General features: G+C 42.3%; 1 protein-coding gene across 2 annotated transcripts in view; it reads left to right on the top strand.

The window, feature by feature from the left end:
• The window catches only part of VIPR1 (vasoactive intestinal peptide receptor 1), a 461,909-nt gene that overhangs the window by 382,764 nt on the left and 54,789 nt on the right, over positions 1-24,356 (top strand). For both annotated transcript variants that reach the window (XM_089689032.1, XM_089689033.1), the window contains exon 10: positions 4,845-4,936. In XM_089689032.1, coding sequence (XP_089545158.1) covers positions 4,845-4,936 — 92 coding nt within the window. The remainder of the gene's footprint in view (positions 1-4,844; positions 4,937-24,356) is intronic.

Genomic DNA, 24,356 nt, shown 5'->3' with positions numbered 1-24,356 from the left:
GGAATAGTGCCCCATCATTGGCATCAGTGGAAGGAATAGTGCCCAGTCATTGGTGTCAGTGGAAGGAATAGTGCCCCATCATTGGCGTCAGTGGGAGGAATAGTGCCCCATCATTGGCGTCAGTGGAAGGAATAGTGCCCAGTCATTGGTGTCAGTGGGAGGAATAGTGCCCCATCATTTGTGTCAGTGGAAGGAATAGTGCCCCATCATTGGTGTCAGTGAAAGGAATAGTTCCCCATCATTGGTATCAGTGGGAGGAATAGTGCCCCATCATTGGTATCAGTGGGAGGAATAGTGCCCCATCATTGGTATCAGTGGGAGGAATAGTGCTCCATCATTGGTATCAGTGGGAGGAATAGTGCTCCATCATTGGCATCAGTAGAAGAAATATTGTCCCATTGTTGGTGTCTGTGGGAGGAATTATGCCCCGCTGTTGGGTGTCAGTGAAAGGAATGGTGCCTTATCATATTTTCTGCAGGAGGAATGATGCCCTAAGAGCCAGCTAAAGGCAAGCAAAGGGCCGCAGTTTGGAGACCACTGCTCTAAATTTACTGCCTACAAATATTTTTGAGCCAAATCTTCTTTGTGTCATGTTGAAACACAGGCTGTAGAGCAGAATTACAAAAACAAGAAAAAGAAAAAAAAACTGATTTGTTATATTTTGTATTGTTTTGAAAAATGTATTAATTCATGTCAATTATTATCAGAAATGTTGAATGAAAGTAAATGTAAACCCAATCCCTTGAATCTTACATAAACATTTAAGATCCATACAAAAGTTGCTTTCATTTGTTTTCTAATCTGCAGCTTTCGCTAACAGAATGCCTGTGTAGGGACACACCTATCTCACCATATCCAAAAACAGAAAATTGTAAAAAAAATGTCCTTTTTAACGGAAACAGAAAATTGTTATTAAATACTTACTGTAATTTTCCTCTCCTGATTAACGCCATGGCAGTGTAAGAATGGGTAGACTCCACCCTCGCCTCTACCCCACAGGGTAATTCAGTAGTTACACAGTTGGTAAGGTTGGATAAAGACACCAGTCCATCCAGTTCCAACCATGCGGGTGTGTGTGTTCATCTTAAGACTCATATCCCTGTATGTTGTGTTCTCTAAGAAGCCCATCCAAGAGTTTTTTGAAACTCAATACTTTCCGCTGACACCATCGATTGTGGAAGAGAGTTCAACATCCTTACTGCTCTGACAGTGAAAAAAAACCCCTACGCAGTTTAAGGGGAAACCACTTCTCCGATTTCAGTGAGTGGCCCCGTGTATTCTTATACTCTCTGAGACTGAATAGTTTATCCTTTATGCCAGAATCGCCATTGAGATATTTGTATACCGCTATCATATTCCCTCTCAAGAGTCTCTTCTCCAGGAAAAATACGTTTTTAACTAGTTGCCGCCAGGCCTATAGCCAGATGGCAGCTGGGCGAAAACCTCATCCCTCTGGGTGGACGCCATATGGTGTCTTTTTCAGAGCTTGCATTGCGCATGCCCGCAGGGCGGCGCAATCTGTCACCGGCCGTGTACCTCGGACACGGCCGATGACAGATCTGTGTACCAGCCCCTTTGCCAGTACCATGTGACCTGCTGTGACCAATCACAGCAGGTCACATGACAGTTGTATACAATGGATGGCTTCCTTTTATGCCATCCATTGTATACAAGTGTGTCTAGCTGTGAATGGTCACAGCGATCACATGCACAAGCTGGGCCAATCACAGCCCAGCTGTTTCATGTGATTAGCCGTGGCCAAATCACAGCTAATCACAAAACCCCCCCCCCTGAATTAATCGATGTCATTCAGGTAAATGCTTGCTTATAGCAAAGTAATTCTTTGCTATAAGCAAGAAGAAAATGATAAAATTTCAGTTTGGGTACAGTGTTGCACGATCGCGCAATTGTCATTCAAAGTGTGAGAGCGCTGAAACCTGAAAATTGGCCCGGGCTGGAAGGGGGTAAAAGTGCCCGGTATGGAAGTGGTTAATATCTGTAGCCGTTCCTGGTAAATGAGGTTCTCCAGTCTTCTTGTTAACTTTGTTGCCCTTCTCTAGACTCTCTTTGGTTCCAGGACATCCTTCCTGAGGACTAGTGACCAGAACTAGAGAGCATACTCCATATATCACCGAACCAGACTTTTGCCTCCTATTTACGAACAAGTTCCGTTCCTACAGCTCGTTCATAAGTTCAACTTGTTCGTAAGTCCTACAAAGATCAGCGTTTGCAGACAAAGGCTGCATGCCCTGATCAATGTGTTCTGGTGGGAGGAATCCCCGTGTCAGAACACAAAGGCACAATGGGGGGATCGTCGCACCAACATTGTTTGTGATGGTACGGCGATCTGTCTGGGTTTTTTTTTTGTTAAGCCCACTGGGTTGAATGAAAAAAAATGAGTGTACCCAGCTTTACAGGATTGGAACATGCTTGAAACTTCGTACGTTGAACGATGGAACTTATTGTAAGGTGTACTTATCCTTTAAGTACCTTACTGCACAGTGGGATTCATTTGTCAAGACTGGAGAATGCAAAATCCGGTGCAGCTGTGCATAGAAACCAATCAGCTTCCAGGGCTTTTGTCGACGCTTAATTGAACAAGCTGAAGTTAGAAGCCAATTGGCTACCAGGTACAGCTTCACAAGATTTTGCACTCTCCAGTTTTAGTAAATCAAGCCCAAAGTTTCCAACTGCAGGTCATATTTGCTCCTCTACCGTTATGTTGTTGGAAGTTATGCATTTGACGTCAAATGTAAATCAAAAATTAATTTAGAAATTCATTTTGCTCCTTAAAACAATTATTAATGAATACACGTTAGGTCAGGTGAAGGGTCACAAGAGATACATTTTGAGGCTGATCCTGTGCACATAACTAGCCTACTCAACAAATGGAATGGACCCTATGCTGCCATGGAGTTAATCAGGAAAGGAAAATTATGGCAAATATTTGATCATTTTTAGTTTTTCCTCATTAACACCATGACAGCATTTGAATGGAAAAAAGCTAATCCCAAACAAGGGTGGGATGCAGAACATGTAAGGCTTCAATCACATAGGACCCCTATTTTGAGGTTGATCCAGTTCACGTGTTCTATAGCTAGCCTATATTTGTTAATTTTCAGTTTTCCTTCATTAACACCATGGCAGCATATGAATGGGAAATAGCTCGCCCTAAACAAGGGTGAGATGCAGAACATGTAAGGTTTCGATCACATAGGACCCCACTTCCATAAATTTTGAGGCTGATCCAGTTCACGTGTTCTATAGCTAGCCTACTCAACTACCAGAAGGGACCCTTTGCTGCCATGGAGTTAATCAGGAAAGGAAATTTGTGGTAAATATCTGTCAATTTTCGGTTTTCCCTCATTAACACCATGGCAGCATATGAATGGGAAATTGCTAGCCCTAAACAAAGGTGGGATGCAGAACATGTAAGGTTTCAATCACATAGGATCCCACTTCCATACATTTTGAGACTGATCCAGTTCACATGTTCTATAACTAGCCTACTCAACTACCAGAAGGGACCCTATTCTGCCATGGAGTTAATCAGGGAAGGAAAATTATGGTAAATATTTGTCAATTTTCAGTTTTCCCTCATTAACACCATGGCAGCATATGAATTGGAAATAGCTAGCTCTAAACAAGGGTGGGATGCAGAACATGTAAGGTTTCGATCACATAGGACCCCACTTCCATAAATGTTGAGGCTGGTCCAGTCCACGTGTTCTATAGCTAGCCTACTCAACAACCAGAAGGAACCCTTTGCTGCCATGGAGTTGATCAGGAAAGGAAAATTATGCTAAATATTTGATAACAATTTTTAGTTTTCCCTCATTAACACCATGGCAGTATATGAATGGGAAATAGCTAATCCCAAACAAGGGTGAGATGCAGAACATGTAAGGTTTCATCCCCAACTATATCTATCTGAAACATTAACACCAAAAATTATAGGATAAAGATGCTAGCTTCACACGTGGACTGATTCAGCCTCAAAATTGATGGGAGTGGGGTCCTATGGGGTAAGAGCAAAGTTGGAGCTTTTAGCTCTGATGAAGAGGGGACCCACCATGTCAACATCTGCAGACCCGTGTGAAAATTTCCCAGGAAACGGGAAGTATGCATAGCGGTTCCAGTGGCTGTGTAGTTGGATGTTTGTGATGAGCTTGTCCTTCTTCTCGGTTTGTGAGTATAACCACCTATTTCCCCTTTTTTAATAAACGGTGACTAAGGATAATGCGCTAGACTGGTTCTCTTATACGAAGTTGGAGTCTACCCATTTGTATGCTTGGAGTTATTCAGGGAAAACAGATTTTCTAAATCAAAAATCAGGTAAACTAAGCCACTGAATGTTCAATAACTTCTTTTTTCAGATATTTTTGGAAGAACTCTTTCATATCGTAAAGTGTATTTTACTATTGCTGTATGTTCTTTATTATATGTGTTGTTTTTGTGTATTGTGTGGTTGTGTGAAGCTGCACAGTCGTGGCAATTCCTAATTAACGATTTTTACCCGCCATGTCATCTGTTCCCGGTCCGGCTCCGCTTCGCCTCGCATAGCTGTATCTTTTGGGCTTGACATCATCATACTTGCGATATATGACACAAAGTCCCAAGCAGGCTGATGTCAGGCCCAAGATGGCTGCTATCCTGTCTCGCTATACATGACTTAATTCCGCCGCTATCTGAATGCAACTACAAGGCAGGCAGTAATGAAAATTGGTTTGATTTTTTTTTTTTTCTTCCTTCGATGTTTGTTAAAGCTACGTTTTTCCCTGTCGATCTCAAATGTTGTTTTGTATCAGAGTAATGTCTTTTGTGTTTTGATTTTTTTTTTTTAGGTCAATTTTATCCTTTTCATCTGTATCATCAGGATTTTGGTCCAGAAGTTGCACTCGCCAGATGTTGGGAGGAACGAAAACAGTCAATATACGTAGGTGTCCGTTTTACGTGATTTATATATTTTTTTAAAGCAGAAGTAAATTGCAAACACTTTGAAATTGCAAGTTAAAGAATAGTTCATGCATGCAAACTCACAAATCTGAAATCGTAAAGTGGACATATCATTGGGCAGATTTTTTATCTGAACTGCAGCATGTTCTAGTGTTGCATTTGGATATTACATCCCACAGAGATCACAATACTCCTCCCAATCAAGCCTTCATCTGAACCATGGGAGTTAATATGGAGTTAATATGAACTCTACTACCCGCTGAAAAGTCTATTCTGTCATTTTGAGCCTGCTTCAGAACTACCGTATTTTTCGCTCCATAAGACGCACCTGACCATAAGACGCGCCTAGGTTTTAGAGGCAGAAAACAAGAAAAAAAATATTCTGAACCAATGGACTGCAGACATAGTACAGGAGATGACCAGAGACTGCGGACACAGTACAGGAGATGACAAGAGACTGCGGACACAGTACAGGAGATGACCAGAGACTGCGGACACAGTACAGGAGATGACCAGAGACTGCGGACACAGTACAGGAGATGACAAGAGATTGCGGACATAGTACAGGAGATGACCAGAGACTGCGGACACAGTACAGGAGATGACCAGAGACTGCAGACATAGTACAGGAGATGACCAGAGACTGCAGACATAGTACAGGAGATGACCAGAGACTGCGGACACAGTACAGGAGATGACAAGAGATTGCGGACATAGTACAGGAGATGACCAGAGACTGCGGACACAGTACAGGAGATGACCAGAGACTGCGGACACAGTACAGGAGATGACCAGAGACTGCGGACAGTACAGGAGATGACCAGAGACTGCGGACAGTACAGGGGATGACCAGAGACTGCGGACATAGTACAGGGGATGACCAGAGACTGCGGACACAGTACAGGAGATGACCAGAGACTGCGGACATAGTACAGGAGATGACCAGAGACTGCGGACATAGTACAGGAGATGACCAGAGACTGCGGACATAGTACAGGGGATGACCAGAGACTGCGGACATAGTACAGGAGATGACCAGAGACTGCGGACACAGTACAGGAGATGACCAGAGACTGCGGACACAGTACAAGAGATGACCAGAGACTGCGGACATAGTACAGGAGATGATCAGAGACTGCGGACACAGTACAGGAGATGACCAGAGACTGCGGACACAGTACAGGAGATGACCAGAGACTGCGGACACAGTACAGGACATGACCAGAGACTGCGGACACAGTACAGGAGATGACCAGAGACTGCGGACACAGTACAGGAGATGACCAGAGACTGCGGACACAGTACAGGAGATGACCAGAGACTGCAGACACAGTACAGGAGATGACCAGAGACTGCAGACACAGTACAGGAGATGACCAGAGACTGCAGACACAGTACAGGAGATGACCAGAGACTGCAGACACAGTACAAGAGATGACCAGAGACTGCGGACACAGTACAGGAGATGACCAGAGACTGCGGACACAGTACAGGAGATGACCAGAGACTGCGGACAGTACAGGAGATGACCAGAGACTGCGGACATAGTACAGGAGATGACCAGAGACTGCGGACATAGTACAGGAGATGACCAGAGACTGCGGACATAGTACAGGAAATGACCAGAGACTGCAGACAGTACAGGGGATGACTAAGAGACTGCTGACCTTTGGGGTGGGAGGGGGAGCGGGTACCTGAATTTGACAGGTACCTGCTCCCACTTCCGCGGAGTTGTCCTCCCTTTAGTGTGGGCCCCCGGCTGACAGCCGGGTGCCCAGTGCGCATGCGCGAGAAGCGATGCGCTTTGTGAATGGCCCGGAGCCTTCTGGGACCTGTCATGTGTCCCAGAAGACGCCGTACCATTTACAAAGTGCAGCGCTTCTCGCGCATGCGCACTGGGCACCCGGCTGTCAAGCCAAGATCCTACACAAAAGAAGTCGGCGCGGGAAGACTGTGCAGCGCTGGACCGAGGAACAGGTAAGGTCCTGCTGCAGAGCTGAGCGGGCGGCACGGTATTTTGACACAGCGGCGGTGGAAATACCAGACCGGCCGCTCCATATTCGCTCCATAAGATGCACTGACATTTTCCCCCCTTTTTTTGGGGGGAAAAAAGTGCGTCTTATGGAGCGAAAAATACGGTACATAAAGCTTTGTATCATTTGATAAGTGCGCCAAAGGGTTTGATCCCCAAGTATTGGCAGGTGAAGGAGGTCCCAAAGATTGTGGATTGGATAGACAGAGTGGAGGGTATTGTTCAAAAGGAGGAATTGAGATGTCTAGAAGAAGATAAAATGGAGGTGTTCAGGAAAAGGTGGAGTAGCTGGATGAAATTTAAGACCTCGGAAAATTATATAGAATTAATTGGAGTAAAGGGGGTATTACAGAAGACTTGATAAAAGTCTTAAAAAAGTTATAATGGTCTAAAGAAGGAATATTTCCTGATACAGATAGAAATTAGAGTAAGAAGGGGAGAGGGGGTAGTGGGAGAATGTGGGTTGGGGATGGGGTGGGTAAGGGTTATAAATATTATAGGAAATGCATCTTTATGAGGTGTAATGTGTTTTTTATATATTGTTTGTATAACGAATAAACAAATAAAAATTTAAATAAAAAAAAAAATAAGAGGAAAATTAAATATGGACTCTGCTGGGAAGGCTTTCCACAAGATTTTGGAATGCGTCTGTGCCGAAAGAGCATTTGTGAGGTCAGGTCAGGGGTGTATTTACCACAAGGCATTTGCTTAGTTTGGCATTTTTTAGGGGGGCAGTGCCACCCCCCAAAAGAAGGGATGGAAGAAGGGACACACGCAGCATGGATACCAAGTGGGATCTGAGAGACGCTGCGGGCTGCTTGATGGTGTAAGCATAGCCTGACTCTTGCTCCCGAGGATGTCCAGAACTGTGAGGGTGAGCGTCTTATCTCTTGCCGGGGTGGGGGCGGGGGTTGCCAGTGTATGGGGGGCGGTGGTAGTAGAAGGCTCTCTCAGGTGGGCCTGGGGTATTGTTGGTCAATGTCAAGCTCTCCTCGTGGGGGAGGGGGGTGTTGGTTGGTGTCAGGGTGTCCTGGGGGGGCAATGTTTGTGTTGCTTAGGGCAGCATGAAACCTAAATATACCACTGGGTCAGGTACTGATGTTGAATGAGATGTCCTGGCTTCCAATTAGCATTCCAATACATCCCAATGGTATTACGTAGGGTTGAGATCAGGGCACTGTGGAAGCCCCTCAGGTTCCTCCACACCAAGTTGGTCAAACCATGTCTGGCCACTTTATTTGGTACACCTTGCTAGTGCCAAGAAAATATCCCCCACTGCAGGATGGATCCATGCTTTCATGTTCTTGACACCAAATTCTGACCCTACCATCTGAGTGTCACAGCAACCAGTCTGCCCACTCACCTCTGACATCAACAAGGCATTTTCCTCAACTTGCACTCACTGGAGATTCTCTTTCTTGGACCAATCTCTATAAACTAGAGATGGGTGTGTGTGTGAATCCCAGTAAATCAGCAGTTTTTAAAATACTCAGACCAGCCTGTCTGGCACCAAAAACCAAGCCACGTTCAATGTCCCTTAAATCCCCTTCCTTCCCCTTTTTGATGCTCGATTTGAACTTTAGCAAGTCATCTTCACCACATCTAGATGCCTAAATGCATTGAGTTGCTGCCATGTGATTGGCTAGCAATTTGTGTTGCCAAGTAAATGAACAGGCGTACCTAATAAAGTGGCCAGTGAATGTAGAGCTGGCTTTGTACACAGGGGCACAGTCATGCTGGAACAGAAAAGGGCCTTCACCAAACTGTTACCACAAGGTTGCAAGAGCACCATTGCCTGCAATGTCTTTGTATGCTGTAGCCCAGGGGTCTCCAAACTTTCCAGTAAGAAAGCTCCATCATATATTTTACACATGTCCCAGGGCTGAAATAACCTGTCTGTCCAGATAGCTGTCCAGAGGCTGCCAGCCCAGGTACCAGTTTGAATGCTCACCAGCAAAAGTATGGCTCATTCCAGGAGAGTTTTTTAGAGATTTGTTGCAGTACTTGAACAGAGGTGGGTAGAGGGATCAATGCAGGGTACTCCCAAAACCCACACAGGCACAGAAGGACAGATTCTCAGGCAGTGCTTCGGTAGCTGCTTTAACCATTTGCCGCCCGCCCTATGCCTGAATGGCGGCCGGCAAATGTCATCAGCGTTCCGGGTGGACGCCATATGGCGTCCTCCCGCACATGTGCAGATTGCGCTCCTGCAGAGCCATGCGATCTGTCACCGGCCGTGTACCTCGGACACGGCCGATGACAGATCTGAGTATCGGCCCCTGTTGCCGGTACCATGTGACCTGCTGTGACCAATCACAGCAGGTCACATGACAGTTGTATACAATGGATGGCTTCATTCATGTCATCCATTGTATACTAGTGTCTAGCTGTGAATGGTCACAGCTATTCACATGCACATGTCATGTGATTAGCTGTGGCCAAATCACAGCTAAGCACAAAAGAAAAAAAAAAAAAAAACCCTGAATGAATCGATGCCATTCAGGTAAATGCTTGCTTATAGCAAAGTAATTCTTTGCTATAAGCAAATTGTGTAAAAAAAAAAAAAAATACTGATCACTTCCCCAAAGTAGTACAATGTTACTATGGTAACATTGTACTACTTTGGTCATAGTGAAATATGAAAAATAAATCTTAAAAAAAATGTAATTAAAAATAATTTAAAAAAATTAAAAATATATTTTTTTTTCATACTGTCACCAGTCAGTGTCCCTGATCACCGCCATGCCAGTTATATGATGACGCTGTACTGCACTGGTTACAATATGTAAAAAAAAAAATAGTGAAACTAATTTTTTTAATTTTTTAATTTTCTGAAAAATTATGACAAAAAAAATACAACTTCAAAAAACTCGCCATGCCTCTTATGAAGTACGTCGGACTGTCTACTTTGCAAAAAGCGGTCATTTGGGGGATATCTGTACTGTCCTGACATTTGGGGGATATCTGTACTGTTCTGACATTTGGGTGATATATGTACTGTTCTGACATTTGGGGGATATCTGTATTGTTCTGACATTTGGGGGATATCTGTACTGTTCTGACATTTGGGGGATATCTGTACTGTTCTGACATTTGGGGGATATCTGTACCGTCCTGACATTTGGGGGATAGCTGTACTGTTCTGACATTTGGGGGATATCTATACTGTTCTGACATTTGGGGGATAGCTGTACTGTTCTGACATTTGGGGGATATCTGTACTGTTCTGACATTTGGGGGATATCTGTACTGTGCTGACATTTGGGGGATAGCTGTACTGTTCTGACATTTGGGGGATATCTATACCGTTCTGACATTTGGGGGATATCTGTACTGTTCTGACATTTGGGGGATATCTGTACTGTTCTGACATTTGGGGGATATCTGTACTGTTCTGACATTTGGGGGATATCTGTACTGTGCTGACATTTGGGGGGATATCTGTACTGTTCTGACATTTGGGGGATATCTGTACTGTTCTGACATTTGGGGGATATCTGTACTGTTCTGACATTTGGAGGATATCTGTACTGTTCTGACATTTGGGGGATATCTGTACTGTTCTGACATTTGGGGGGATATCTGTATTGTTCTGACATTTGGGGGATATCTGTCCTGTCCTGACATTTGGGGGATATCTGTACTATTCTGACATTCTTGGACCTCAAGAAATTAGATTGGCTGTCAGTACTTCAGGATTGATCAATATTCAGATCTATACCATAGTTTGTGAACTCTATAACTTTCCTACAAACTAAATAATACATCCTAATTTGGGTTATTTTCACCAAAGACATGTAGCAGAATACATCTCGGCCTAAATTTATGAAGAACAATTATTTATTTGCAAACTTTTATAACAGAAACAAAGAAAAACGTGTGTTTTTTTTCAAAATTTTTGGTCTTTTTTTGGTAATTTAGCAAAAAATAAAAACCCCAGCGATGATTAAATACCATCATAAGAAAGCTCTAGTTGTGTGAAGAAAATGATAACATTTTAGTTTGGGTACAATGTTGTATGACCGCGCAATTGTCATTCAAAGTGTGAGAGCTGAAACCTGAAAACTGGCCTGGGCAGGAAGGTGTAAAATTGCCCGGTATTGAATTGGTTAAGTATTGCTTTGGGGTAGAGGGGACAGCCAGCTAGTCTGAGACTCCATTTGAGCACTTACACTCTTTGTAGCAACCTTTGGCATCTAACCCTCAAAGCACCAGCTCTAGGCAAAAGGTCCTACTCACAATGTCCGGAAACAGCTTGCCAACTTCTCTGCAACACTCTTCAGTGAACAGGTTCCCTCTCACCTCAGCTGCTACAGTTGGTGTCTTCCAGCAAGGTTCTTTAATTTCACGATGCTCCAGGACCTCAGCCAAACAGATTACATCAGTAATAAAGCCTTCCTCCCAAGGGTAACGTCCCCCAGGAGAGAGAGCGCTGATCAGACCCTCCCAAACATTTATATTCTCGCCAGCCAAACCCTCTGGGTCAGCCTTCCAGGAATTGACTGAGGTATTCATAACCCAGTGATTGACCCTCCTACTTTAAAGTATCAGATTTTTGAATTACAATAGTAACGAATTTAAACGAATCTGAAATTTCGACTCAAATCAATTTTGAAACAAATTTGAAAACAAAATCTTTTTTCCTTCAAAGATTGTGTGTATTGGAATATAGTCATCTTCTGAAATTCGAATTTTGAAAATAATAGAATAGATTAAAACAGAATAGAATATACAATGAAGAAATAGGATGGAAAATTAGAGATTAGAAAATAAATTAATAGAATAGAAAAAATAATAATTTACAATAGATTTGAATAGAACAGAATAACATAGAATATAGCCATCTTCCAAAATTTAAATTTCGAAAAGGAATGGGATAATAAGAATAGAATAGAAATAATAGAATAAAATAGAACATAAAAGACTAGAATAGATTAAAATGGAAAAGAATAAAATAGAAAGAATATAGCCATCTTCCGAAATTCAAGTTTCGAAAAGAATAGAATAAAAAAAGGATAGAATATAAAATAAAGGACTATAATAGAAAAGAATGGATATATTAGAATTTTAAAAAATAGAATAGAAAATATAGAATAGATAATAAAATAGAAAATAAAAGAATATAATAGACTAGAATAGAATATAATAACATAGAGAATAAAATAATAGCAAAAAATACAGTAGATTAAAACAGAATAGAATAATAGAATAGAATAAAATAGAACAAATATATCCGTCTTCCAAACTTTGAATTTTGAATAGAATAAAATAGAATAGTGGTCTTCTGAAATTTTAGTTTCGAAAAGCATAGAAAAGGATAGAGTAAAACAGAATATAAAATAAAAGAATAGAATAGAAAATAAAGGAGTAGAAAAGAATGAATATATTAGAAATGAAAAAAAGAATATATAAGAAAAAGTAGAACGGATTAGAATAGAATAGAAAGAACATAGCCATCTTCCAAAATTTGAATTAAGAAAAGCGTAGAATAAAACTGAATAGAAAAGAATAGAATAGAAAATAAAAGGCTAGAATAGAAAAAAATAGATTAGAGTAGAATAAAATACAAATAAAATAGAATATAGCCCTCTAATGAAATCTGAATTTTAAAAAGAATAGGCTAGAATCGAATAAAATAGAATAAAAAAGAATAGAATAGAAAATAAGAAAAAATAGAATGGAAAAAAATAGATTATAACAGAATAGAATTAAATAAAAATAGAATAGAATATAGCTGCCTGCCGAAAATTTCAAAAAGAATAGAGTAGATTAAATAGAGTAGAATAGAAAGAAATAATAAATTATAATAGAATACAATAAAATAGAACATTGCCATCTTCCAAAATTCGAATAGAATAAAATATTATTATAATACATTATAATAGAATAGAATATATCTGTCTTCCAAAATTCGAATTTCGAAAAGAATAGAATAAAATAGAATAAAAAATAATAGAGTAAAACAGAATAGAAACTGAAAGAATAGAAAAAAGTTAGAATAGAATAAAACAGAAAGAATGTAGCTCTCTTCCGAAATTCTAATTTTGAATAGAATAGAACCAGCTGTTCTTCACAGTTAATTTGGATCGGATATTTTCGATTTGAATTCGATTCGAATACTTCAGATCGATTGAGAAAATTTTAATCTGGTCGAAAACGATTAAATGAAACGCAACGAATTTTATTACAAATGCAACTAAACGATGGTAACTTAACGAATCGATATGAAACAAAACAATTTTTTTCATTCTGCACCTGTCTAGTTCTGTCCTGCATGCTGGGGAAGGCATGTGTTCAGCTGCCAGTGGACCTCTGCTGGCCTGCAGTGAGACCTGTGTGTGAGCACTGTGGGCCCACATGGAGGATACGCCACTGACGGTAACTGTGTCCCAGATAGAACTTTGTAGTGGCCACACTTTGGAGTGTCCTGCTGTAGCATTAACTGCTCCCTTCACTCAACTATTAGTAGGGTTGGGGGGGGGGGAAGTTCACATACGTTTGGCCATATATATTGTATTTTTTGGGGCTTAACCCCCTCGGTGGTATTCCCGAGTGTACAGTTTCAAGAAAAAGTATGTGAACCCCTTGGGATTACGTGGAGTTTTGCATGAATTGGGCATAAAATGTGCTCTGAACGTCATCTAAGTCACAACAATAGAAGAACACAGTCTGCTGAACATAATACTACACAAACATTAGATGTTGCCATGGTTTAATTGCACATAACATGTAAACATTCACAGTGCAGGGAGGAAAAAGTATGTGAACCTTTGGACTTAATAACTGGTTGACCCTCCTTTGGCAGCAATAACCTCAACCAAACGTTTCCTGTAGTTGCAGATCAGACCTGCACAACGATCTGGAGTCATTTTGGACCACTCCTCTTCACAAAACTGTTTGAATGTAGCAATATTCTTGGGATGTCTGGTGTGAATCGCTCTCTTAAGGTCATGCCACAGCATTTCAATCGGGTTGAGGTCAGGACTCTGACTGGGCCACTCCAGAAGGCGTATTCTGTGCTGTTGCAGCCATTGTTTTGTTGAATGACTTGTATGCTTTGGGTCATTGTCCTGTTGCATCACCCATCCTCTGCGGAGCTTCAGTTGGCGGACAGATGGTCGTACGTTTTCCTGCAAAATGTCTTGATAAACTCTGGAATTCATTTTTCCATCAATGACAACAATCCGTCCAGGCCCTGAGGCAGCAAAGCAGCCCCAAACCATGATGCTCCCTCCGCCATGTTTCACAGTGGGGATGAGGTTTTGATGTTGGTGTGCTGTGCCTTTTTTTTCTCCACACATAGTGTTGTGTGTTCTTCTCAAACAACTCAATCTTGGTTTCATCTGTCCACAGTATATTTTGAAAATTTTAAAACTGACATTCACTAAATCCACTAAAATCACATAGTATTCCATTCCTGTATCAAACCATTTCACATACATTTTGTCCCGAGTGCTTTGTCCGGCGCCCTGCCGGCATTTTGACTGTTCTTTCTGCCTGGAAACTGAGAAACGTCCATGGCGTCCAAAAAGCGTCCCTTTAGGTCAAAAGCGGTTTTAGACCGGCTAGAGAACAGCGATAGTAAATCAGAACCACTTGCAGAATTGAGTGATAATGATTGGTGGGGGAAATTCCTCATCAGACACTGAAAACGATTCTGCGACTTTGCTCAGCGATGTGCGAACTTGGCGCTCTATTTCACATTTCAGTGTTTTTGGTTTGATTACATTATTGAATTACATTTACAGTTGCAAGAAAAAGTATGTGAACCCCTTGGGATTACGTGGAGTTTTGCATGAATTGGGGATAAAATGTGCTCTGAACGTCATCTAAGTCACAACAATAGAAGAACACAGTCTGCTGAACATAATACTACACAAACATTAGATGTTGCCATGGTTTAATTGCACATAACATGTAAACATTCACAGTGCAGGGAGGAAAAAGTATGTAAGGCCCTAGCTTAATGACTTCTCCCAGAGCTAATTGGAGCCAGGAGTGAGCCAACCTTGACTCCAATCAGTGTGATGATATTGGATGTGTTGCTGACAGCTGTCCTGCCCTTAAAAAACACACACCTGTTTTGGGTTTACTGGTTTCAAGAAGCACTGTCTGATGTGAACCATGCCTCGCAGAACAGAGCTCTCAGAAGACCTACGATCAAGAATTGTTGACTTGCATGAAGCTGGAAAGGGTTACAAAAGTATCTCCAAAAGCCTTGATGTTCATGTGTCCACGGTAAGACAGACTGTCTACAAATGGAGAAAGTTTAGCACTGTTGCTACTCTCCCTAGGCGTGGTCGTCCTGTAAAAATGACTGCAAGAGCACAGCGCAGAATGCTGCATGAGATAAAGAAGAATCCCAGAGTGTCAGCTAAAGACCTACAGAAATCTCTGGCACATGCTAACATTTTTGTTGACACATCTACAATAAGGAGAACATTAAACAAGAATGGAGTACATGGGAGGACACCACGGAGGAAGCCATTGCTGTCCAAAAAGAAGATTGCAGCACGTTTGAAGTTTTCAAAAGAGCACCTGGATGTTCCACAGCACTACTGGCAAAATATACTGTGGACAGATGAAACCAAGATTGAGTTGTTTGGGAAGAACACACAACACTATGTGTGGAGAAAAAAAGGCCCAGCACACCAACATCAAAACCTCATCCCCACTGTGAAACATGGCGGAGGGAGCATCATGGTTTGGGGTTGCTTTGCTGCCTCAGGGCCTGGACGGATTGTTGTCATTGATGGGAAAATGAATTCCAGAGTTTATCAAGACATTTTGCAGGAAAACGTACGACCATCTGTCCGCCAACTGAAGCTCCGCAGAGGATGGGTGATGCAACAGGACAATGACCCAAAGCATACAAGTAATTCAACAAAACAATGGCTGCAACAGCACAGAATACACCTTCTGGAGTGGCCCAGTCAGAGTCCTGACCTCAACCCGATTGAAATGCTGAGGCATGACCTTAAGAGAGCGATTCACACCAGACATCCCAAGAATATTGCTACACTGAAACAGTTTTGTGAAGAGGAGTGGTCCAAAATGACTCCAGATCGTTGTGCTGGTCTGATCTGCAACTACAGGAAACGTTTGGTTGAGGTTATTGCTGCCAAAGGAGGGTCAACCAGTTATTAAGTCCAAAGGTTCACATACTTTTTCCTCTCTGCACTGTGAATGTTTACATGTTATGTGCAATTAAACCATGGCAACATCTAATGTTTGTGTAGTATTATGTTCAGCAGACTGTGTTCTTCTATTGTTGTGACTTAGATGACGTTCAGAGCACATTTTATGCCCAATTCATGCAAAACTCCACGTAATCCCAAGGGGTTTACATACTTTTTCTTGCCACTGTATTATTATTATATTATTATTTTTTATGATTATTTATTATATTATAATTTATGATTTTGTGTTTCAAGTTTTATCATCCCCGGGATGTTTACTAGACTCTTGTTCGGACAGATTTCAGTGAGTTATTCCTACAGGCCTACAATAAAAAAAATACATATTTCTATGCAAAAAAAATGTGCCGCTTTGAGCACAGAAATATGGACATAATCAGACCGCTAGGGAGGTTAAAGGAAGAATACAAGTTGGTATAACAAGTATCATGAAGTTCACTAGTAATCTAGTCAATGGCTGGAAGACATGGTGATGGCATTACGTCTGAAAGCTCCTGCATGTAACCGTTTAACACACCGAGGGTGGAAAATATTGCACGGTTCTGCGTGTTCATTTACAACTGCTGTCTCCAGGGACGTGTCCTTTAAGTATCAGCAGAACTATTTTTGGCTGCCTCTCTTCTGAATCTCTGCAATTTCCAAAGCTCACCGTTGGCACTTGCTTAAGGAATCCGCTCGTTAAGACAAATTCGGTCTATTTTATGTGTCATCCCGTGCGGCCGTATAAAGGCCCCAGAAGAGAGCGTTGTTTATTGGAGCATAAGCTTCCCCTACGGGCATCAGTCCAGTGCCATTTCGTGCCGGCAGATTGGGAACCAAACCAAGCACAGGGCCCTTTGTACTTTCCCGGAGTCTCATACCAGCGGATACTTGTCAACTTTATTCTCATTAACTCTTGTTACAGTTAATGAGATGCATATTGTTCAGAGTTTGGACCTGCAGGATTTCAGGGGGGCTGTCAGTATAAAACACATCTCCACTCAGATGCAATGCCGGAGCTTCTGTGAAGTTTGGTGCTATCTCCGACTAGGGGGTCAGGGGGTTTGCCTAATGGCTGCTCGCCTCATTTGCCAGCTGTGTGTTCTTGTAACATCCTGTGCAGAATAAGTGGCCTCTTCTTCCTGCACATCCTTCCCCTCTTCTGTGTTCTGTTTTAAGCTGTAACTGTCCTTCGCGTAGAACGGAAAGTGTTGAGACCGGCATTCATTTGAGTGAGAAAGAAAGTGAGAGAAAGAATGTACGAGGAAAGAGAAAGAAAACATATTTGAGGAAAAATAAAGAATAGGTATTTGAGGGAAAAGAAGGAAGGAAAGAAAATAAAAAGTATTCAGGGGGAAAAAAGAAGGACATAAATAAAAAGGAGAGAAGGAAGGAAGGGTATTCAAGGGAAAAGGAGAGAGAGAGAGAAAGAAGGAAGGGATATTCATGGGAAAAGGAGAGAGAGAGAGAGAAGGAAGGAAGGGGTATTCAAGGGAAAAAGGAGAGAGAGAGAGAAGGAAGGAAGGGGTATTCAAGGGAAAGGAGAGAGAGAGAGAAGGAAGAAAAGAGTATTCAAGGGAAAAGGGGGGGGGGGGGAGAACGAAGGAAGAGGTATTCAAAGGAAAAGGAGAGAGAAGGAAGGGGTATACAAGGGAAAAGGAGAGAGAGAAGAAAGGGGTATTCAAGGGAAAAGGAGAGAGATGGAAGGGGTATTCAAGGGAAAAGGAGAGAGAGAATGAAAGAATGGGGAATTCAAGGGAAAAGTAGAGAGAAACAGAGAGAGAAGGAAGGAAGAGGTATTCAAGGGAAAAGGAGAGAGAGTGAGAGAGAAGGAAGGAAGGGGTATTCAAGGGAAAAGGATAGAGAGAGAGAGAAGGAAGGAAGGAGTATTCAAGGGAAAAGGAGAATGAGAGAGAAGGAAGGGGTATTCAAGGGAAAAGGAAAGAGAAAGAGAGAAGGAAGGAAGGGGTATACAAGGGAAAAGGAGAGAGAGAAGGAAGGAAGGAGTATTCAAGGGAAAAGGAAGGAAGGGGTATTCATGGGAAAAGGAAAGAGAGAGAGAGAAGGAAGGAAGGGGTATGCAAGGGAAAAGGAAAGAGAGAAGGAAGGAAGGGGTATACAAGGGAAAAAGAGAGAGAGAAGGAAGGAAGGGGTATACAAGGGAAAAAGAGAGAGAGAAGGAAGGGGTATTCAAGGGAAAAGGAGAGAAGGAAGGAAGGGGTATTCATGGGAAAAGGAGAGAGAAGGAAGGAAGGGGTATTCATGGCAAAAGGAAAGAGAGAGAGAGAAGGAAGGAAGGGGTATACAAGGGAAAAAGATAGAGAGAAGGAAGGAGGGGTATACAAGGAAAAAAGAGAGAGAGATAAGGAAGGAAGGGGTATTCATGGGAAAAGGAGAGAGAAGGAAGGAATGGGGTATTCATGGGAAAAGGAGAGAGAAGGAAGGAAGGGGTATTCATGGGAAAAGGAGAGAGAAGGAAGGAAGGAAGGGGTATTCAACGGAAAAGGAGGAAGAGAGGGAAGAAAGAGTATTGAAGGGAAAAGGGGAAGGAATAGAGGAAAGAAGGGGTATTCAAGGTAAAAGGAGAGCGAGAATAAAGGAAAGAAAGAGAATTTAAAGTAATAAAAAAGGGAAGGAAAGAATATATATTATATTATTTTTTTCTGTGACAGTATACATTTTGACAGAAGTTGGAAGGTCAGGTAGAGTAATGTTAGCAATAAAAATGTCAGTTTTGTTAGCAATGCTGAATCTCTCCATCAGTCTCCAAGAAGGCCAATCTACCACCCACAGCGTTTCCTCTCTCAGCTGACTAAATCATCAAAAATCAGAACTTAATTCAGCAAAACAACAGCGCCATGGTGGGTTTAATGGATTTCCACTGTGGTTTCAATTATTTGCCCACCTGAAACAAGGTAACAAAATCCCAGGTGATAGAACGGTTGAGTGTATTTGAAATCTGATGGGGAAAAAAATAATGAAACGTCTATTTGTAGGGTCACAGTAAGGTTAAAGCCCAGTTGTAGCTTTATATTAGTAGGTGGAATCATGATGCTGGATAAATGAAGATTCTAAAGGCTTTTTTTCCAACCTCTACGTCCCCAGAGCCTTGCTAGAGATCCAGAGGGCTCTCCCCTGTGTGGGAGCAGTGGTCCGATGCATCTCCTGCCCAGTGCTCCATTGAGAACATGCACATTCCCTGAGTAGAATTTCTGGTTGGAACACTGTACAGAGGACATGCCAGACCTCTGGAGACCTTTTTAAACCTTTATAGCCTCCCTGGCTGGATTATTTCCAATACCTGCAAGTCTGACATGCCACTGGATCTCAATTCCCACTCCCACCCTCTCTCCAAAAGCATCCACTGGAAACTGAGTTGAGGAGATGGAACTTCCAAAAACCCTACTTGCGGCACTGCATAGTTCCAAATCTAATGCTCACTTTCATAGTATCTTTATATTGTGACACAATAAACTAAACAAATGATCTCTGCTACGGAGCTCTTTGTTCAGCTAAAATTCTTAGATTATACTATAACCCCCCCCAACCCCCCCCCCCCCCCGATATTGCAACCCTACTATCTCCCCTATTGACAATAAATGCCGGACCAAGGTAGGCACTTTCTATTATAAGGTGTGGAGTTGTCCTTGTGTCAGGACCTGGATCCCCTGTTGATGGCACTGTGCCTTTCCAAGTGGGACCTTGTAGTTCCAGTGTTCATCTGCAGGTGTCTCCAAGCAGCCAGCAGTTTCCAGTAATCAGTCTCCACCTGATGCTGACTGCTGGAAGGGTATTTAGTTCCTCCTCTACTACTGCCTCTTGTATCTCAGTTTTATTTTCCCCTTCTCATATGTTCCCTGCACCATCGGTTTTACCTTGTGTAGCAATCATGCCCACAGAGATGGATGCGGTTCAATGATTTTGTCTCCAATCTCCATCTTGGCAAAGGATCCTCCATCTTGTACAAACATATTCCCCTCATTCTCCCCCTTCCTCACTATGAACCAACTCTGAGCTGAAGTGCCTGGTTGTCTAAGAGAGCTGTGCAATCTAGCACATCGTAAAGGATAACCCAAGCCTTCCCCTGAGTTCAAACACATTCCAGAGGAGTAAAGGCGAGATAACACTTTTAAAATCCATTTTTCCCTATGTCTCATATCTTGGAATATGAAAGACTCACATAAAAATCAGATTGGCCATGAGAAGACAAACAGTTTGATAGGTCACACTCCCTTACTGGAATACCTAGGAAAGCAGACAATTACATCTCTGGAACCCTTCAAATATGTATTTCATATCTACCCGTTCCTCAGATGCGTCTGCATAGTAATCTACCCGCGGGTGGAATGTCACTTGTGCATAGGGAAAGTTATGAGCAAAATATGAACTATGAGAGATTTTGGCTCTAATTTAGGTATCCGCCCAGACGATCCCTTCCTAAACGGGACATTGGTCCTTGACGTCAGAGACACCCCCTGCTGGGGAACTACAAAATGGGCTGTCAGGCCTGGGAGAGCTAAGTTGAAGAATTCTCCCTTTTAACATCAGAACCAACCTGGGAGACGTGCCCTTTTGCTTTGAAACTTGATCTGTTGTTCTCTGTATATGTGTATATATATATATATATATATATATATATATATATATATATATATTGGTTACATCTTTTTTCTCTAAATATTTTTATTGCACCCTTTTGACCTTTTAGTAATAAATCCTTCTTTCTGAAAGTGTTGAACTGTTTCTATAGCTCTTTATTGCAACTTACGAATTCCTGCCCCTAAAAGAGCGCTACTGTGTTTGTTTAACCCTTTGTATAACCTGTCTGCAGTGACCATGCTATACAGACGATTATCTCAACCATCATAGTGTTATTGATGATATTGCTGAGTTTCCTCTTTCTCTGTACAAAAAGGAGGTGGTGGCAGTGTGAAGGGTTAATTGCGTAATTAACCGGACCCAGTAACAATCGCGCTCAGGCTGCCGGTACATTGATTTGTGGTCCAGTGAGCAGGAAAATCGTTGTGCAGGGTGCAGCTGGGCAGGGCATTGTTACGCCCATGACATCGCGGTTTCAGATTGGCTAGTCCTTCGGTCACGAGTTTGGTGAGAAGGTCAGGGGTCTGACCCGCAATCGTCACACCCTGCTTTTCTGTGTTCCCTGTTTGTCTATACTGTATATAATTAGCTCACTAATTAGGCTTTCCATTACCCTGTTAGATTGTTTAGTTAGGTATTTAGTCATCGGGTTTGTGGTTCAGTCATATCTTTATGTTTCCTGTGCGCTGGTGTTTGGATGGATTTTGGTTTCTCTGTAAATAAATCTTACTTAAATCATACACAGTCTGGTCTCAGTTTCTTAAATATAGCCACGCAGATCTGGCCATTCCTGCTGCTGGTTCCTGGCACCTTGTATCCTTAAAATGGTTGTAAAAGCTGAAGGTTTTTTAACTTCATACATTCTATGCACTAAGGTAGAAACTTTCTGGGTGCAGATACCCCCTCACCCCATCTCTTGTACTTACCTGAGCCCCATCTTGATTAAACAATTTGCATGAGAGCCATGGCTCTCCAGAGTCTCTCCCCTCTCATTGGCTAACGTCGTAGCGGGAGCTATTAGTTCCTGCTGCTGTCAGTCACAGCCAATGAGGAGACAGCGGGGGGTGGGGGACAAGGCCAAGCTGTGTGAATGGACAATGTACAGTTGTGTTCAAAATAATAGCAGTGTGTTGAAAAAAGTGAATAAAGCTGAAAATCCTTCTAATAGCTTTTATTTCCATCCACACAAATACATTGGGAACACGACACATTCTATTCCAAATCAAAACATGAAGACAAATAGATCAAATTTGTGTTGTTCCTCTAAAAAAAATTGAAGAAAAGTGAATATTAGACGGTTCAAAAAAATCGCAGTGTTTGTATTCTTCTTTACAAACTCAAACATTCACTATATGAACTGAGAAATGTTTGAAGATTTTGCTTTCCTTTGAATGACTTCATGAATATTTGGTTGTAGTCGCACTGTTTCTGAGAACTGCTGTACATCTGTGTTGCATGGAGTCACCCAACTTCTGGCCCCTGTGATCAGGATGATTGGACCACATTCCACAGTTCTTCTCTATTTCTTGGTTTTGCCTCAGAAACCTCACAAGTTTTCTATTGGATGAAGATCCGGGGATTGGGCTGGCCACTCCATAATGTCCATCTTGTTGGTCTGGAACCAAGATGTTGCACGTTTACTGGTGTGTTTGGGGTCGTTGTCTTGTTGGAACCCATTTCAAGGGCATTTCCTCTTCATCATAAGGCAGCATGACCTCTTCAAGTATTCTGATGTATTCAAACTGATCCATGATCCCTGGTATGCGATAAATAGGCCCAACACCATAGTATGAGAAACATCCCCATATCATGATGCTTGCACCACCATGCTTCACTGTCTTCACAGTGTACTGTGGCTTGAATTCAGTGTTTGGGGGTCGTCTGACAAACTGTCTCCGCCCACTAGACCCAAAAAGAACAATCTTACTTTCATCAGTCCACAAAATGTTGCGCCATTTCTCTTTAGGCCAGTCAATGTGCTCTTTGGCAAATTGTAACCTCTTCAGCACACGTCTTTTTCCAACAGTGGGACTTTGCGGGGACTTCTTGCAGATAGCTTGGCTTCACATCGGCGTCTTCTAATTGTAACAGTCCTCACAGGGAACGTCACACCTTCTTTCATCTTCCTGGAGCTGATTGTTGGCTGAGTTCGCGCCGTTTTGGCTATTCTTCTATCCATTCCAATGGTAGTTTTTCGCTTTCTTCCACGTCTTTCAGGTTTTGGTTGCCATTTTAAAGCATTTGCGATCATTTTAGCTGAGCAGCCGATCATTTTCTGCACTTCTTTATATGTTTTCCTCTCTCCAATCAATTTTTTAATCAAGGTACGCTGTTCTTCTGAACAATATCTGGAACGACCCATTTTCCTCAGAATTTCAGACAGAAATGCACTGTAACCAGCATGTACAACATTTGCTGCCTTCCTTCCTTAAATAAGGGCAATAATTGCCACCTGTTTTTCAAAGAATGAATGACCTCACTAATAGAACTCCACACGGCTATTATTTTGAACACGCCCCTTTCAATGAGTGATTCAATTACACAGAATCAGCAGCATGCATGTCATGACTGTTGGGTCTGTTGGATTTTTATTACTCTACTACACCTGCTAGGAAATTATTTGCCATGTAGAAATATCATTTCTACCAAAAACAGTGATTGATCCGGTTAGTGATGTCTGACTGCTATTATTTTGAACACAACTGTACATTCACAGGAGCGTGGCTCAAGAAGTTTGCTATTGGGGGGCATTTGGGGCACTCAGCACGGGGGAGGAGCCAGGACTGATGGGAGGGGGATCCAAAAGAAAGAGTATTAGGGCTGCTCTGTGCACAACCATTGCACAGAGCAAATCAGTGTAATGCGACGCCCCACTGCATCTTTTACCTAGAAATGGGTTTTAGACTTCTTATTTCCTATGCATCTTACTATGCTAGGTGAGATACTGCTTACGTGGAAACTCCAATTCTCCCCCTCCTACGGGAACTGGTGTACAACTATTCCAAATGTTTTTTACCATGCACCAATTGACATACACAAGTAGAAACTGTCCTGCCAAGTATGAAAACATTTGGCCTGCGGGGCCAAACTCTACCGATAATCAACCTTCCTATGAGATTTTTGTGCCATGAGTGCTTTCCCGGCACAGCGGCCAAGCTCAGAAAGACAGCTTCTTGTCGTTGGTACTGATCGGGAGTTAGGGGGACCAACTTCTGGTCCCCCTGGACGTGATTGTCAGGGTTGTGGGGAAGAGGCCCTTGTCCCCATCAACATGGGCCCCCCCCATGTCGAGGGCATCTATCTTGGTGTGGTTCAGGAATGGGGGCACTAAGGCAGACCTTCTTACCACCTGGGCATAGACCTGTTGACCTCTTTGAAAGGACACTGCGCCTGGGTGAGAAGGGCATAAGGGCACCATCTCCCATAAAATAACGAGGAGGCTCTTCAGCCTGGGCATAGGCTTTTTTTTCTTATGTCCCATGCTTTCTAAAAGATTTGGCACCCCATTCCCAGAATGTTTCTTGTACGTAGACCTCAGCGATTATTGTTTGTTTTACAAAACAGTAAACAGAAGAAGAGGCTTTATCGAGGAT

The sequence above is a fragment of the Staurois parvus genome, unplaced genomic scaffold (genome assembly GCF_062004578.1).
Source record: "Staurois parvus isolate SC_StPar_1 unplaced genomic scaffold, SC_StPar_1.0 ptg000467l, whole genome shotgun sequence".
NCBI classification, from domain to species: domain Eukaryota; kingdom Metazoa; phylum Chordata; class Amphibia; order Anura; family Ranidae; genus Staurois; species Staurois parvus.
The sequence above is the reverse complement of the archived record's forward strand: the minus strand, read 5'-3'. Positions and strand labels throughout refer to the sequence as shown.